The sequence below is a fragment of the Pelobates fuscus genome, chromosome 5, assembly GCF_036172605.1.
Source record: "Pelobates fuscus isolate aPelFus1 chromosome 5, aPelFus1.pri, whole genome shotgun sequence".
Taxonomy (NCBI): Eukaryota; Metazoa; Chordata; class Amphibia; order Anura; family Pelobatidae; genus Pelobates; species Pelobates fuscus.
The window spans coordinates 7,321,939-7,334,799 of NC_086321.1; the positions used below are offsets into that span (position 1 = coordinate 7,321,939).

Below are 12,861 nucleotides of genomic sequence, written 5' to 3' on the forward strand. Positions count from 1 at the left end.
GAAAACACTTTCATTAATGCCTCCGCTACGGTCTCGGCATGTATATTAGTGAGGGCCACAGCTTCGGGGTACCTGGTGGCGTAATCCACTACAGTCAGAATGTACCTTTTGCCAGAGGGACTGGGTTTTGGCAGGGGCCCTACGATATCTACCGCTACGCGGCTGAAGGGCTCTGCGATAATGGGTAGGGGACATAGCTTGGCCTTGTGGCGATCCCCTCGTTTACCTACTCTCTGACATACGTCGCAAGAGGTGCAATACTGGCGCACATCCTGCGAGATGCCGGGCCAGAAGAAGGCATGCGTTAAGCGGTACCGGGTACGGGTCATCCCTAGGTGTCCTGACAAGGGAATGTCATGAGCAATTCTAAGCAGCTCCTGTCTATACTTTTGCGGTACCACTAGCTGCTTGTTAGTCAGGGTGACAGACCCCCCCACATCTTTAGTCGTGACACGGTATAACAACTCCTTCTCCCAGATGTACCGCTCCCCCTCTAGCCCGGTTTGGTCTGTTTGTGCCCGGTCTCTATATACTTGGAGGGTGGGGTCGGTCTGGACTTCGGTCGCAAATGTAGTCGGGGTATCCCAGGACATGGGGGTCGGCTGGGGAGCATGGTCTCTTACCTGAGCCTCAGAGTGTATCGGTGTAGCCGTGGTGCGAGCCTGTTGCCGGGTGGTTACGGGGTGTGCCTCCTGATAGGGAGTCTGGGGAATAAAAGCGGAAGTCATTTGGCCTAAGTCATTCCCCAGCACAACATCTGCAGGTAAATTTTGCATAAGCCCTACTTCCACAGTCCCCTCTCCCACACCCCAATCCAAGTGTACTTTGGCAGTCGGTAGCCGGTATACTGCTCCCCCGGCCACCCGTACTGCCACTGACCCGCCAGTGTGGGTTGCGCCCGGGACCAAATGTGGTGCAACCAAAGTCAAAGTGGCTCCCGAATCCCTGAGCCCTTGTACCTCCTTGCCCTCTAGGGTTACTAGCTGCCGATGATGTTGTCGGTTGTCGGTGGCTCGGACCGACATTACTTCGTGGAGCACCCCTAGCGGCTCCTCAACTTGAGCGCTCAGCAATTCTTGGGTGACGGGGGCTACCTGGTAATGGTGTGCAGCAGCCCTTGGTGCCAAATTTTGTCGCACCTGATTCCAAGCCTGCCGGCTCCGGTTTTGGGTGCACTCCCGAGAAATGTGTCCCCACTGCTTGCAGGTGTGACACTGAATGTTAGCCCGGCCGTTGTATCGGGAGGGGGGTGGTGGAGTATTCAGTGCTGGCCTGTGCAGGGGTACAGTGGGGCCGGTAGGAGTAAAATTATGGGGTGGCCCGGTAATCCGAGGGAGGGCCTTATTCTGTGATCCGTGATGCCTCCGGGCATCAAAATGCTGATCCGCCAATCTAGCGGCTTCGGGTAGGGTGAGGGGTTTACGGTCTCTCACCCATTCTTGTGCGTCTGGGGACAAGCCATTAAAAAACTGCTCCAGTAGCATAAGCTGTCGTAACTCCTCCATATTAGTGGCGTTGCTGGCCTGTATCCATCCTTGCGATGCTTGATCCAGCTTGTGTGCCCACTCTGCGTGAGAATCTTTCTCCGGTTTGCGCAAGCCCCTGAACTTGCGCCGGTACGCTTCTGGGGTGATAGCATACCTCTCCAAGATCGCCCTCTTTACTTTAGGGTAATCTTTGCTGTCCTCTCGAGGTACAGCACGGTAGGCTTCAGCTGCCCTACCCGATAATTTACCGGCCAGCAGCGGTACCCATACTGCGGGTTCCAGATCGTGCAAATCGCACAGCCGCTCAAAATCCTGTAAGTACCCATCGATTTCGTCCTTTTCTTCACAAAACGCTTTAAAGGCGTGATGTGGGACTTTGGGCTTTATTTGTCCATAGGTGGAGGCAGTAACAGACTCTGCCCTAGGTGGGGTTGCTGGTGGGTTGGTTGCCAGCAGATAGTCTTGTACATCCGATATCATCACGGTCAGCATTTCCAACGATACTGGTTGCGGCAGAAACTCCAACCTGGTTCGTAGCTCTTTTTGGAATGGGGTCTCTTCCTTGGCTGGTGGAGGTGTAGCGCTGCGGGCTCTGTCTCCCTCCATTAGTTCCGCGATCAGCACAGCCTTAGATTTGTTGCTGGCTATCTTGCCCCTGGCTTCCAGTAGCTCTTTTAAAGTCTGTCGTTTCAGTATGGTGTAGTCAATCTCCATACGAATTGCCCTTGCTTTCCTTGTTCGGTAGTTCCAGTTTACACGAACGCTGCTTTTTCGGCTGTAAGGTTCGGATCCCGTCGCTTGCCACCAATTGTAACGGTATGCGGTATAATCGTCCACGACATCCGTTGGTATCTTCAGGAAATCCACAGTCAGAGTAGGAAGCAAGGCAATATTCCCAATCCTCCCAATAACCGGACGAAACACAGTTTGGGAGTCAACTAACTCGGTTTATTCACAAGCAGCGTATTTATACAGTTCCCCATGCAAGGGGTTTCCACACAGATCATCCAGGGGATTTCTCCCAACATGCATTGTGACTTTCCCAACAGGCATTGCGACACGAGAGGGATACTCCCACTAAAATGGACGACTAAGTGGATTATCCCCTCGTGTAGCAAAACCGACAATTGACTCTAAAATCCATAATTCACATAATATTCGGTACTTTGGAATAATCGAACGTTCGGTAGATAGCTGGGGTCGGAGCGCACACTTTGTGAGAATACCGCTCCGATCCCAGCTGAATTGACCGAACGCCGCACATAATACATTTAAACAGGAACGTTGGTTTAAAAGTACCGAATAAGTACGGGACATATAATGTACCGAACGCGGGACTCCCGAACGCTCTGGAACTCCAGCGGGGCTCGGATCATCGAGTAGCCGTTTTCAAGTCCAGGCTCTCGACGACCGAACACCGCTGCAGAGACAAAGGATCCAAGATGGCCGACCGCCGCATGGTCGGTAGTGGATCGACGGCCACCTAGGAGAGCCCTTAATTACCGATTGCAACAATGTTGCAATCGGTTACTTGGTACCACACGACTTGGGAGTGTGTGGTCGACCTGGGGAGCCCGTATTCGTACGGCGAATGGCCAGGATAGCCGTGTTTTCGTCGTACGAATGCTGGTACGCTGGCAGCGTACGGCTGCCAGCGTGTGAACGGCCATAGCACAATACATACACATTTAACGGAACACATCATACAGTCAGCCTACGGACAACCTATACTGCATATAGTCCAGAAGTGGCTAGATTTGCCACAGTAAGATTTGCAAAAACACATCAAGGTGGAGGAAAAGGATTAACGGTTTCTGCCATGTACAACGAGCTGACATGACAAAGTTTAACTGAGTGAGGAGGGAGACAGCAAAGATCCTAAATGGAGCCCTCTTCTCACTTGTCTAGTCTCCGAGCAGTTAACAATACTTTGCGAGTACGTCACGCATGGCGACACACAGGCTTTGGGAAATCTCAGGAATAAAATATGCGTGCAGCACAGAGATCCAGTGTAAACTAACCGTCTGATTGGGAGCCTGAGTGTGCAGCGAGTTTACAATGTTGGGGGTACCAGACAGAGAATTAGTGGGATTCTTATTATTCTCCAAACACCCACCTAACACATCTGCTCACAAGACGTCTGCCCCATGCACTGAGCCCTGGTTTGATGTGCTACCCATGTATGTCCACTTTCTCTGGCTGGGAAGAATTCCACAGAAGTAAAATAAACAACTTGTTACTCCAATTATGGATTTTGCTTCCTTTATTTAAATAGTTGGAGGCAGTTGTTCCCCAGAGGCTGCGAGTTTTGACAGCTGGTTGAAATTTGCCGTGCTTTGTTCCTGCCTGCAGACTGACAAGAAGAAATCCCCCATAATCCCTCTCAGCACTAATACTCGCTTCGAGTCTCCCTCGCCAGTGTCCATCTTCTCACCGCTTCCAGCTCCTAACCCCTTCCTGATGTGTTACTGTATAAACTTTATTCACAAGGAAAAACAATACAATCAAGATTTTATTAAAGAGACAAAATTAAAGGGACACTATAGTCACCAGAAGAAATACAGCTTATTGTACAGAATACAGCTTAATGTATTTGTTCTGGTGAGTATAATCATTGCCTTCAGGCATTTTCATGTAAACATTGCCTTTTCAGGGAAAAGGCAGTGTTTACATTGTTCCTAGGGACACCTCCAAGTGGCCAATCCTTACATGGCCACTGTAGGTGTTTCCTGGGTCAGTGCTGCACAGTAAGCAGCCCTGCCGTTCAGCGTCCCCACGCTCTGCATGGAGACGCAAAATTTTTCTCATAGAGATGCATTGATTCAATGCATCTCTATGAGGAGGTCCTGATTGGCTAAAGCGGCATTTGGTCCCGACCCGGTGCCGATTTTAGCCAATCCAATGCTTTCCCAAAGGGAAAGCATTGGATTGGCTAAAATGCGGCCATATTGATGATGTCACAAATGGGGCGGAGCCAGCACTGGCAGACCCGCACGGTGCTGGAAATAAGGTGAGTTAGCCACCTAAATGGGTGGGTTTAGCACTATAGGGTCAGGAATACATGTTTGTGTTCCTGAACCTATAGTCATCCTTTAATAATTTCTATATATCGGTCTTACCCTCTTAGAAAATCATATATAAGACACTTAGGGACATAAATCCATTGCTGACTAAAATGAATCTATTTTATATATGTGGTCAGCTCTTGACAGTAAGATAAAATTGCCATTTGTGGGATGGGGACATATAACTATTAATAAAAGAAAATTGTGGCATAAATAGCGAGTTTGAAAAAATATGTTCAAGAGAGAAAACCTGTTTTAAAATGAGATATCAGACACACACACGGACTCCACCACGATGGAGTGACCTAAATTATCTTGAATAAAATAACTATATATTAGCGGGGTTATTCACTAACAGTTACATTGCAAAATGCAGTCCAAAAGTGCTGATTTGAAAAAAAACATCTTTAACTCATAGATAATCACAGCGTGTTTATTATAACCCGACATTCATTATCTGCTTTCCAGATCATTACAATTCACTGTTTCGTGAATGTGTCCCAATGTATCAAAACAAATCAAACAAATAAGTAAATTTGTTATTTTAAAAACTATTAAACTAAAATATCAAAACTGTGATTATTAACTGGATTGTTACAAATATCTCCGTTTCTAAATTTTGCTATTTGCTTTTCAGTTCATTTCAATTCAGTATTTTTATTTTTTTTTATCAAGCTGCTCTGACTGGGTAAAAATCCAGAAAACAATAAAACAGAGAGGGGCGAGAAACTGCTTTCCAGAACCTAACAGGGTTACTTACTGCGGCAAAAGTAACCTCGCCACTGGCATTTGGAGAAGCCTGTCTGCCAGCCTCCTGCCCTGTGACTATGGACCCTGTAATAAACTGTTTGTGAAGCAGCACTGCACGAACAGAGACCACCCTGTGGCTTGTTAACACCTATTAACAACTTGGAACGTTTCCCACCGCAGTGTTCTAATTGTTCGTCTGGGCGGCCGCAAATCTTATGGACAACCACGAGGTGGCGGCCATCTTGTTCGCATGAACGCAGGCAGCGGTGTTTGGGCATGAATCTCATGGAACTAAAATCGGCTACAGAAACTCCCAAACACTGCTGGACTTCCAACATCGCCGGCGTTCGGTTCTATTCAGCTTAGAAGGGCACTGTTCGATGGAATCATTCGTCTGGATGAGGGGAACAAGCTTCAGGGTTAGACTATTGACTCTGTTCGGTAGTTTGTTCGTTTTCAAACTACCGAACTAGACCAACCGCAAGCCCTGATTCTCTGGAACTGTTTTGGGCATATGACATTTATGGGGATTTTGTGTGTTTTGGGGTACTTTTGGGGTTTTATAGAAATATGTATTTTTTCTGCTTGGAGATAATTGAGTTAATACAGTATCTGACTCAATTATCTCCCAGGCAGAGGTGAGGGAGTGTATGTTTGCTATGGGAGTGTCATGCGTTTAAACACTATTGTTATTGGTCTGTGACTTTGTTCTGTAGTTCTCCACAAGGTCCATGTAGGCGTACCCCTTGCCTTGGGATTGTCATATTGCCATTAAAATGAGTTCCTGCCTACCCTCAACATAGAGTCTCATCTCATGTGTGGAGGGAACAGCTGTATCTGCTCAGGGATTGCTATATCACTATACCCCTCTGGGTTCTAATCACTAGGTCTTTTAAGAGCTGTACTCTCTGGAGTAGGAGGGGTTCACCCACTGGAAGCTGGATCCTGGTCTTGGGTCCAGGGTGGGTGGAGGACAGCTGTGGCGGCTAAGGGGCTACAGTGCTTAGAGTCCTCGGTGAGCACTAAGAGCATCGATTGGCGGAGGCACCCGGTCACACACAATGCGCTGTGTGAGATGTGCATGTAACAATGTATTGTGTGTAAATTCTACAAACGTTGTTGTTTTGGTTGTTCTTTTTTTTTATTATTATTATTTTCTCCCTGATTTCAGTTTATTCGCGTATCTCTAAGTTCATGATGTTTTTCAATAAATAATCGATTAATAACTGATAGCAAAATCCAGGAAAAAATAACAGTTAGCCAAATCCTAGCCATTCATGTACAATCCAAACAAGACAAACGCAAAAGAAAAAAAACAAATAACTAAATAAATAACTAAATACATAATTTAAGGCATTTTCTTAGTTTAAAATGCTGATTAAAAAAAAACAAAAAAACAATTGTGATGAAGAATTGCACGTATGTAACTTTTAATTAATCACTGGGTCCTGGGATGCCATAAAGAACACAGCAAAGCATGATGGGAATTGGATTCCTAACCTAAGCTACAGAAGTTATTAAAGAGGTGAGGGGAAGGGAGGGGATATTTTCAAACTAGTTTAAATTAGAGATAAAATATGTTAAATCATGGACAGGCAAAGGTAGATTCCTAAATGTTATATACTGCAACTCCCATGAGGCTTTGCCATTTGAAAGGCTGACTAACCATCAAGGCAGTTGTAGTTGTATAACATGTGAAGATGTACAGGCCAGCCCTGTGTAAAATAATGAGTGATATTAAAGGTTCTGTCTATTATTCATAGCAAAGCACATGATTCAATGTACATACATAACGAATATATATCTATATCAGCTGGTAAAAGCTACAGATCTCTTGTTTGAAGCCTTTGCAATCCCTCCCCTTCTAGCCCCGCCCAGACTTTCTGTGTCTGTCCAATCACAGGCTTCCCAATGCAGCTCAATGAGAAGTCTTTGCAAGGCAGGTGCTCTGAGCAATGGCTGCCTCTACAGTTTATCTCCACTGAGCTAAACAAACCAGGAAGTAACGAGACCGTTGTCTGATTCAAACTCGGGGGGAGGGAGAGGAGGAGGGGGGTGTCATAAGGTTAATTTATAAAAGTGAAAATTTCTATTGAAATCTACACTTTTTGTAAAATAGAAAAAAAAAAAAAAGAGGACATACTGTTCACATAAAGCACTACAGGAAGAGAACCTGATTTAGAGATCCGGAGTGTCCAGGTAAGATGTGCAGCTTTCCATCAATGTTTTACTATCAATTGGTTTGGATAGCTTCATGCCCCCAGAGCTGGCACGAACGATGCTATAATCAGGACTTAAGACACTTCGATTATCTCGGGTTCTAAGACAGAAATTAGCAGTTGGATGTATATGGACTTCATGTTAGTGGGATATCCAGGGCTCAGCGGAGTGGGCCAGCTCGAGGTAATCTGCTGAATCTGACATACTTCCTCCATGTGTATTGATTGGAGAGACACGCACTTTGTATTGACAGACAGGGAGCACTCAGGGTCTCAGTGTCTGGGTTTCTGTTTCCTGTGTCCGTATAAGTGGAGAAGTCATATTACAGCCATGTGCACACTCGCTTGTGGATGAGTGAATGTATCAGTGCGTTTCTGTAAACATACGTAGCCATTTATCTGTGTATCACTGTTAGTCCATTCATTAACATGACCTAGTGACTTATTTTATTGTTTTTACATACATTACTACAGACCTTTAACAGGACCCCAATCCTCTCCTGTATTATGGATTATCACCCTAACCCATGCCCACTCCTGTATTATGGATTATCACCCTAACCCATGTCCTCTCCTCTACCCTCTATTTCATACTTTATCACCCTGACCCATGCCCTCTTCTGTACCCTCTCTATCATACTTTATCACCCTGACCCATGTCCTCTCCTGTGCCCTCTCTATCATACTTTATCACCCTGACCCATGTCCTCTCCTGTACCCCCTCTATAATACTTTATAACCCTGACCCATGTCCTCTCCTGTACCCTCTCTATCATACTTTATCACCCTGACCAATGTCCTCTCCTGTACCCCCTCTATAATACTTTATCACCTTGACCCATGTCCTCTCCTGTACCCCCTCTATAATACTTTATCACCCTGACCCATGTCCTCTCCTTTACCCTCTCTATAATACTTTCACCCTGACCCATGTCCTGCACCCTCTCTATCATACTTTATCACCCTGACCCATGGCCTCTCCTCTACACTTTATCACCCTGACCCATGTCCTCTCCTGTACCCCCTCTATAATACTTTATCACCCTGACCCATGTCCTCTCCTGTGTCCTCTCTATCAAACTTTATCACCCTGACCCATGTCCTCTCCTGTACCCTCTCTATCATACTTTATCACCCTGACCCATGTCCTCTCCTGTGCCCTCTCTATCATACTTTATCACCCTGATCCATGTCCTCTCCTCTACCCTATCTATCATACTTTATAACAGTGACCCATGCCCTCTCCTTTACCCTCTCTATCATACTTTATAACAGTGACTCATGCCCTCTCCTTTACTCTCTCTATCATACTTTATAACAGTGACCCATGTCCTCTCCTTTACCCTCTCTATCATACTTTATCACCCTGACCCATGCCCTCTTCTATGCCCTTTCTATCATACTTTATCACCCTGACCCATGTCCTCTCCTATGCCCTTTCTATCATACTTTATCACCCTGACCCATGTCCTCTCCTATGCCCTCTCTATAATACTTTATCACCCTGACCCATGCCCTCTCATACCATTCAGTGCAAGCCATAGTTACCTGGCTCAATGCTATTTAAAGTATGCAGTCTGTCCCCTAATCTGACCGATCTCCGTGATACTATCTTTATACTACATAACTTGATTCGATCAGTGTGAAAACAATATAATTCAATACTCATAATACTTCATTAGTACTGACTTCTATCTAGTCTATAATATTATGTAAATATTAGTTTTTCTCTGCTAATTCCAACACCCACACTATAAAACAAACATCTCTCAGTCATATTATTTTAAAGGTGCATTGGGGTCACTGAGAGAACAAACCATGTTTTGTTATTATCAATAATTTAACAGAAAAGTGAAGCGGAGAACAGACTTAATGCAACATCTTATAAATGGATTTAAAGTGGATTCGGCAGCTCTGGAACCGTAAATAACGGCTAAGGTGAGAAGGGGAGCCAGTGTCACAGGTACACAGCAAGCTTACAATCTACATAAATACAAGGTATCCCGCCCGTCCGTGGGCAGATGTAACGTGTATCCATGGTGATTACTTAGAATGTACCAAAATGGAGCAGTTTGGCTTTTATGAAATCACCTTGTTTAATTTAACAAAACATTAATACAACCAAAATACTATAATGGATTAAACTCTAACCTGAAAGCACAGTCTGAGGGCTGGCAACTCACACAAATTGGATTTACTTGATTTAATCGGCCAAAGAAAACAATGATAAAGCGAATTAACTTGTTTTGTTGTTTTGATTGTTTTGCATGATTTCTGTATAATGCCAGAAACGGTCATTTTAAACTTCTTTTATCTTTAAGTAATTCTATTGATTTCCTGTCTGTGTGTAAATGGATGAGTGGAGGGACAGGTCTGTTCAGACATGCTAGTGATACACAGCGATATCAGCTAGAGAGACATGCAGACCGCTACTGATAAGTGAATATTTAATGAGACTTCTGATCACTGCCTCCTCTCCCTGCACACTACTGTCAGTGCGACTCTGGAGTTAAGCATCACTCTATATACAAGAACAATACTGTATGCAAGATCTCAAGCCTAGAGCCCAGGAAATGATTATCCAGAATCTTTCAGGAAGTCTGCAGGGAGGCCGTGTGATTGACAGTCAGGGGAGGTGTGGCTAGGGCTGCATAAACAAAGTGATTTAACTTTTAAATGCAAATTAAACAGTGACATCTACAGGGACACGATCTATACAACAAAACCAGTGCATATAGTGAAAGCTGTTTTGGCCCTTAGTGGGCCAAAACAACTCAACTTAAGTAAAATAAAAATAAAAATTAAAACTTTCTTTAATTCTAAAAAGAACCCTAGTATCATCATACATATCCAAATATTATTAAACAAGCATGTGTAATGCAAAGCTGCCAATAAAGAGCTCCAAACTACGTATCTAAATGTACCCCGATATCAACAAACCCCTTATATAGTATCCATAACTTTTCATTCAAAAAGCCCTTAACAAACCCTTTTATTTACCAAGTTCTGTAGCATAACTTTACGCCAGACAAGATCCAATATCACCTTTATTTCTAAAATCCCGCAATATCAGCATTTTAATCAACCAGCCCCCTAAATATCAGCATTTCATTACCCCACCTATTAACAACAGTGTTTTATTCAACAAACCTCTAATACTTCAACAAGCTTCTAACATAACCTTTATTTCAAAATCTCTTCTAATATCAACATTTTATTTACCATGCCCTTATATTGACATTTTTTATAACAAATCCTTATATCAACATTTTATTTAACAAATCCTTTTATCAACTGTTTGCTAGTAACTAAATATCAACCTTCCATTAATCAGGTTCTAGTATCTCCAGGTTAGTACTTAATACAGGGACCTGTATGGTGTTTATAATGGAGTAATATAATATAATCATATTAAATGATAAAGGGTCCCAATAATCATATTGCAGCAGTATTAATACAGTCTCGACTACAGCCCTTCAAAAACCCATTTATTCAGCAAATGGTTTTTCCTTATTACCGATAGCAGAACAAATGCTTATTCACTGAACTGTCACTCGACCCCTCAGACAGTAAACTCCACGGCTGCATTTTGGGGAGATTAATGCAGATTCCGTGGGCACGAATGTATACTGCCAGAGAACTGTCATACACACGTTTCCACGCACCGCATGTTCTCCAGCAATGCCACTGGGCATATGCCACAGCAAGGGCCAACTTTGTCTGGCACACTATGAAAGTTAAAATAAAAAATATAAAGAATTGAAATAAATAAACCAAACAGCAGCACCAATCGCTAACTTTTAGATCCCTATAAAGTATAACCTATAAAGTATAACCTATACATTATAACCTATACATTATAACCTATAAAGTATAACCTATACAGTATAACCTATACAGTATAACCTATACAGTATAACCTATACATTATAACCTATACATTATAACCTATACATTATAACCTATAAAGTATAACCTATACATTATAACCTATACATTATAACCTATACATTATAACCTATAAAGTATAACCTATAAAGTATAACCTATACATTATAACCTATACATTATAACCTATACATTATAACCTATAAAGTATAACCTATACAGTATAACCTATACATTATAACCTATACATTATAACCTATACATTATAACCTATAAAGTATAACCTATACAGTATAACCTATACATTATAACCTATACATTATAACCTATACAGTATAACCTATAAAGTTGTGACAGGTACTCTTTAACAATATAATAATTTAATAACGTTGTTGTAGTACTCCACGTTAATATTTCCTAAATATCTAATCACAGTATAAACAAGGTAAATAATTACACATCGAGACGCTGAGGAATTCTTTACTCAGTGAGGATTCTCAAACATGTCCTGTAAATAGTAGGTACCTCTTTAAATCAAAATTGTGGTCATATAATAACTAATATCGCCATGTTAATATCCATATTAATAATAATTCATATGTTTTATACTAATACAATTATATTTTCACAAAATACTCTTTGTCATTATCCCTGTGGGATTCCCAGTGAGGCACCTGGACCAGCTCTGGCCCTGATGGATTGATCATCTCACGGCATTCTATAAGTTATATTAATAATTTACTGCTCTGCTAATGTCCAAATGTATCACAATGTTCAAACACATGAAACATGAGCCATTCTGAGCCTTATACACAGCCGGGATGGGGAGAAACGGCTGCCCACTCTACTAAACTCATCTCAGACCCCGTCTCATGCGGGAAATGTGGGCAGCTTTCTCGGTTTGGTTGAGGGGAACTTCTCTGCTGATTAAACAATGTTTATATCTTACAATAAAGTCTTTGTGAGATCTCGATTGCCAGTACGCACTGTGTTAACTGCTTGGGGGAAGCCGTGTCTGTATAATGTGCTGTGTTTTATCCCCAGAGCATGCTAACGCAGGTCACTCCGGCACTCCAGGGGTTAATGCCCCAATGTAAGCCATTAATCTCAGCTCAGGCAGCACTTGTCGCTCTGTTTAGCTGTCTGCAAAGGTCTAGGTTAATGATGAAGACTATCACTGGCAACTCGGATACTACAATTCCCATGATTCTTAGCCAACCTTAAGGGTGTGAGCTCTGCAGACCACCTGCTACTAACCCACAAAGCCATTATAATATCCCATTACAAACACATAGAGAACTTACCCTGGTTGTGTCTCTGTGCATGTACCATCACAATCGTCGCTAGCACCACACAGCAGGCTGCGGTCACCGGATTTGCCATCTGTTTAAAGGACACAAAATGGGAGGAATTAGGTGATGTATCAGACAAGGAGCCTTGTTCGTCGCCGGC

At 43.2% G+C, this 12,861-nt stretch overlaps 1 protein-coding gene across 4 annotated transcripts in view; it reads right to left on the bottom strand.

The window, feature by feature from the left end:
- The window catches only part of CNTFR (ciliary neurotrophic factor receptor), a 572,999-nt gene that overhangs the window by 240,841 nt on the left and 319,297 nt on the right, over positions 1 to 12,861 (bottom strand). For all 4 annotated transcript variants that reach the window (XM_063453544.1, XM_063453545.1, XM_063453546.1 and 1 more), the window contains one exon: positions 12,714 to 12,792. In XM_063453544.1, the coding sequence (XP_063309614.1) occupies positions 12,714 to 12,792 (79 nt within the window). The remainder of the gene's footprint in view (positions 1 to 12,713; positions 12,793 to 12,861) is intronic.